This window comes from Lupinus angustifolius, chromosome LG01 (genome assembly GCF_001865875.1).
Source record: "Lupinus angustifolius cultivar Tanjil chromosome LG01, LupAngTanjil_v1.0, whole genome shotgun sequence".
Lineage (NCBI taxonomy): Eukaryota > Viridiplantae > Streptophyta > Magnoliopsida > Fabales > Fabaceae > Lupinus > Lupinus angustifolius.
The window spans coordinates 5,779,743-5,785,052 of NC_032009.1; the positions used below are offsets into that span (position 1 = coordinate 5,779,743).

General features: G+C 33.9%; 1 protein-coding gene across 2 annotated transcripts; it reads left to right on the top strand.

Annotated features, from left to right (window-relative positions):
- Window positions 345-5,310, top strand: LOC109348402. 2 transcript variants are annotated; one of them, XM_019588830.1, is made up of 7 exons: window positions 345-444; window positions 1,409-1,651; window positions 2,128-2,267; window positions 2,405-2,504; window positions 3,038-3,556; window positions 4,148-4,485; window positions 4,836-5,310. In XM_019588830.1, exons 2-7 carry the CDS (start codon window positions 1,483-1,485, stop codon window positions 5,019-5,021), a joined length of 1,452 nt encoding a protein of 483 aa, XP_019444375.1. In that variant the 5' UTR covers window positions 345-444; window positions 1,409-1,482; the 3' UTR covers window positions 5,022-5,310. The 2 variants fall into 2 exon arrangements, with proteins under 2 accessions (XP_019444375.1, XP_019444383.1); XM_019588838.1 differs by lacking the exon at window positions 345-444 and adding an exon at window positions 530-636.

Consider the following 5,310-nt stretch of genomic DNA (forward strand, 5'->3'; position numbering starts at 1 on the left):
AACAATAATTTAATGGATTTTTCAACTTATAAATGCTCTCACTCATAGGGAACTTGTGCCATGCACTTAAATTTAACAAAAAATGAAATTTCTGTTTTCCACATGTGTAAATTTAATTTTAATATATACAATCTTCTCTAAAATTTAAATTAATAGCTCAAATAATTCTGAATTATTTTCATAAAGTATGCAAAGAAGAAAAAAAGTTGATTGAAAATTTGAAAGTGGCAAACTTCGCAACTCTCTTGAAAAAACACGCTCGTTCTGATTGCTATATTTCCGCCAGCTACACATTCCACGTGGCATAAGATGATTGGAGAGATCCCAATCGAACCGTCCATAGTAGCTGACATGAGTTGTGTGCGATGCAAGTGCAAATTCAAGTACTTCTTCTAATTCTAAGACTCACAAACAAAGAAACAAAGATCTTTTGATTTTTCACAGGTATTATCACCATCTTTCACTTTCAATCACAATAACTGTTAAAAATTGTTACTTACTGTTTAGTTTCTACTTGTTTTTTATAAGGGTTTTGTTTTTAAAGTTTATATCTTTGGGGTGATTTTGCATGGTTGATTCTCAATTTCATATGTTCACTTTAGAAAGTTTGTATTTTTGAATGCGAACAATCATGGGGTATGCTTCTTTTGTGATCTTTTTCAGTATATCTTATTTTTGGTTTAGTATAGGGTTTGTGTGTGGATTATGTTGATCTTGAATGAATAGCTTTGTTTTTATTTCAAGATGTTCTATTTTTGCTGCTAGGTTAAAGATCTTATTTTTATATGAACTTGAACGAATAGTTATATGAGTTTGGATAATCAGGGTATTAATCGGAAAGGATTGAATACTAAATTGCAACTATTGTATTTGAAGATTATGTATTTCTTTTATATTTAAAATTTCTTCAATTACCAACAAGGCTTTGGTATAAGACCCTGTTATATCCCAGAATGACCAAAAGGTCAAGGCTACGATTAACGGGTTGGGAGGGGTAACCATGCATCCCGAAAGAGATTAGTTCCTTACCAAAAGGTGAGGAGAAAAATTTCTTTAATTTCTTTTATATTATTGTACATCTTTTGTATGGAAATTTCAACAGTTGATATTTACAGTGATAGGTAGCTCTATAATCTTTATAATCTTTCACTTTTCTTTATAATCTTTTGTGTGGAAGTTTCTATAGTTCATATTTACAGTGATGGATAGCTCTATAATCTTTCACTTTTCTTTATAATCTTTTGTGTGGAATTTTTTATAGTTTATACCCACACAAGATGCAAAGTACAATTCTTAATGCTTATGCAGAAATTTTGTTTGCTACTTGCGTCATTTTTGTTTATAACATAGATGCTAGTTTTTCCCCTTTAACTTTTTTAATATTTGTATTTTTGTTCTTTTTTTGCAGCACCGTCTCTGCAGCTTCGATTGCGCAGAGGGGTCCTGTTTCTCTTTTAGTTGTGCATCAGAAGGACAAATCAAATGCCATCCATAAAAATGAAGGGCATAGAAAGCAAGGGCTGTTTAACAGAGAAAAAGGATCTTCATGTCTGTCCGAAATCAAAAATAATTTCCAAAAAGCGATGCTCTAAAGTGGTTTTTCCCGATCAAGTGACAGAAATAGACACTGCCATTCATAATTGTGGAGATGGTAAGCTGCTTAACTTGAGATTGGTTTAATCCACTCTTTACTGTCTAAGTATCTGTGTCAAACTGTCAATTGTTTTTCTTTAGTAGTCAATACCAATGATTTGCGTGCTCGCAACCCTCCCCTTCACGTTCTTTTTTTTTTTGCCTTTTTTTTGCCTTTTTTTTGGGAGCTTACATTTTTCTTTTCATTTTTGTTTATCATATTTAAGTAACGGTACTGTGATAGTGACTTTCATGTGTGGACAATGTGAAAAACCACATAAAAGCTTGACGTATTTTGGGATTATCATTTTTGTTGACAGTTGATGACTGTCTTGTTTTTGTTTTCTGTGAAAACCCAGTGATAAGTTGTAGAACAATTCCTCCTGATCTACCGAATTGATTCCTTATATATTTTGTGGGTTTCATTTTATTATTTATATCTATGCTGAAAAAATTATGTAAACAGTATTTGATAGTTCTTACTATTCTTTGTAGTTTCCTCAAGAAAGCTAGCATCCCCCAAGGCTGTTTCTAGGGATGAATCCATTGATAGAAGGGAATTTCTAAATAAAGAAGACACTGAATCTCAGCAGCATCAATCATTTTCTCTTGATCCCTCTGTCCCAGAAGAAATGGTAAAGTTTGATTATATTCATTGTATTGTAATCAGTAGACCAGTTTTTGTTTTTTGTAATTTACTTTTGTGTAAAATCTGTGACCTTTGAACTTTCCCACAATGCACCAGAGACATGATTCACTTCTGTTTTTCCAGGACTCAACTATCCCCTGTACAGCTGATATTGAAATAATTGTTTCTCCTGCTTTTGAGCCTATTGACGTCCATTCTCAACATTTTACTCAAGGGGATACTGGTATGACAGTTCTGTTCTGTAAAAGAATATATCTTCTCTGATAATCATTAGATGCACAATGGTCCAAGAGTAAACTGGTCATGTGCTTTTTTGCTCAGGCTGCCACAAAATTTGATTGAGAATAAGCTTCTTTCAGTAGTGGCTTTGGCCTTTGGAAATTTATGATTATCTTCTCAATTGGAAGAGAATGACTTTTATATTTTATACAATGCTTTTATTCTAGATTGCCAGGTTATAAAAAAAGTTCCGCTTCTCAGTATCCCACTTAGTTGCAGTCAACTTCTAAATCTAGTTAGATAGGATCTATTGCATAATCCTTTAATAAAGCTATGTCCTGAATTTGCATAATGGAGTCCTGTCAAGTCTTACCGATTTTTATTCCTTATTCATGTACTCAGATTTTCTATTTATTCACTTTCAAGCCATGTATGCAGACGATAATAATCTGCCTGCACCATGATATCTGGCTGCTTATTATTTACGATTAAGACTATTTGCATGTCGTGATGTTTTGATTGTCTGTTCTCTAACAGGGAGAATTGGCGATACTGACATGCCCAGACTAAGTGCTGATGAAGGTGATGATGGAAGAAGCATATGTGGTTATCAAACATTTGATTTATCAGACTTTTTCATTTCTGACATGATCATGACAAGCTTACCCTTTGATGGAGATTATTTTGATGATGATTACTTTGAGATCATCAACTATCTTTCTGATTATAAGTCTTATGAGCCAGCCGTGTTTGATGTTCCTTACCAGAACATGGTCCTGCCTGCCCTTGAAGACGATGTTAATGTTGGCAGTACAAAAGATAGCATATCATGTGAGGAATCGGTGATGGTTCAAGAAAATTGTAGTTTGTATTCGGCATTGTGTCAGGCGAAAAGATGTTGTAACCAGGATTCTGATAAGACAGAGTGCTTTGATCCACAATTGTTTCTCAAGAATTTTCCGGAATTATCAGATGTAGAATCAACTGATCTGCCCACTCAAATACCTAAGCAATCTCAAGGAAGAAAGTCAGTAACACTAGTGCTTGATTTAGATGGTAAGAAACTAAGCATGTTCCTAGTGATGTTAATAATATAATACTTAATATAGCGTTGGATGTAAATTCCAATGCGAATAGTGTCACGAACTTGAATGTCATTTCAATTGTAGGTCCAATCCAGTGCGTCTTACTACCATATGATTATGTATTCTAAACATGATTTGCTTTAGAATTATAAAACCACTTCTTTTTCTCCATTTTTATATTGAGAGTTCAACTACTTTTATCAGGAAAAATGGGTGAGTTTGCCTTTGAATGTGATTTAACTTTAATATAGATTTAATAATCACTCTCATGTTTCATCTAAAACAAGATATCAATAAGATATCTAAAACAAGCTTGTTTGATCCCCTATGTTTAATAGTGCCAATGCCATGGTATTGACTTGCACTTATAGATGCAAATAGTGTAATATTAAACAATTCATCAGATTTCAGTGTAGATATTCAAGAATCATGCAGTATGCTTCTCTGAGATGGACTTTCATTCATCACAATCGGATTGTTCATTTTGTCTACATCTTATTTCTGAAATACTTACTGCAGTAAATCTAATTTATCTTACTCTTGTGTGCTCGATTTTGTGCAGAGACACTTGTTCATTCCACACTGCAACATTGTGAGGATGCAGATTTCACTTTCAATGTTTTTTACAACATGAAAGAGAACACAGTATATGTAAAACAGAGGCCTAACCTCCACACATTCTTGGAGAGAGTGTCAGAGATGTTTGAAGTAGTTATTTTTACTGCCAGTCAAAGCATATATGCAAAACAACTACTTGATATATTGGATCCCGATGGTAGACTTATTTCAAGACGAATGTATCGAGAGTCGTGCATTTTTTCATGTGGAAATTATGTAAAAGATCTGACTGTATTAGGTGTCGATCTTACAAAAGTTGCCATAATTGATAATACGCCCGAGGTACCAAACCTGCCACTCTTCTTTGCTGCTTCTCCTTCTTTACTTTTTGTTTGCAAGTTTGGTTTTGGAGGGGAAGGGAGAGAAAGGGAAGACTCGAGAGTCATCTCAGAAGTGTATTTCATGGCTCTCAAGTTTTTCTCTTCTCCTCCAAAAACAAACTCGCAAACAGACCCTCGGGATCCGTTTGCGAGTTGAGTTTTAGAGAGAAAGAGAAGACTTTAGAGTCATGTCATAGGTGTATTTTGTAGCTCTGAAGTCTTTCCTTTCCTTGTAGAACTCAACTCGCAAACGGACATGTAGTCTCCTTATTTTTAAGAAGTTTTTAATCCGTACTCTATTTTAAATTTCAGGTTTTCCAGTTGCAAGTGAATAATGGTATTCCTATAAAAAGTTGGTATGATGATCCATTGGATTGTGCACTCATGTCATTGCTTCCATTTCTTGAGATCCTTGCTGATGCTGATGATGTCCGTCCTATCATTGCACAAAGATTTGATAACAAAGAGTATAACAGCTCTTCCCATTTTTATGCCTAGATTTGAAGAAACTTTGGCCAATAATTAGATTCTAAAGTCTCATTTCCATGAGTTCTTGCAATGAATTAACCTATACAATAAACTATTGAAAGGTAGTTGTAGCAACCATCTCTCTTTTTGTCCTTGTACAGTTAAGGTTGGTATTATTCAGTTGGAATGGACATGGAATATTATCACAATATGGAATATAGTTCTCAAATTTGTATATTTTTATTTTTGTGTTCCATATGAAGGGCCAATAAATTGATGTGTTCTAATTGAAATGGAAACAACAATCTAGTTGACTTCA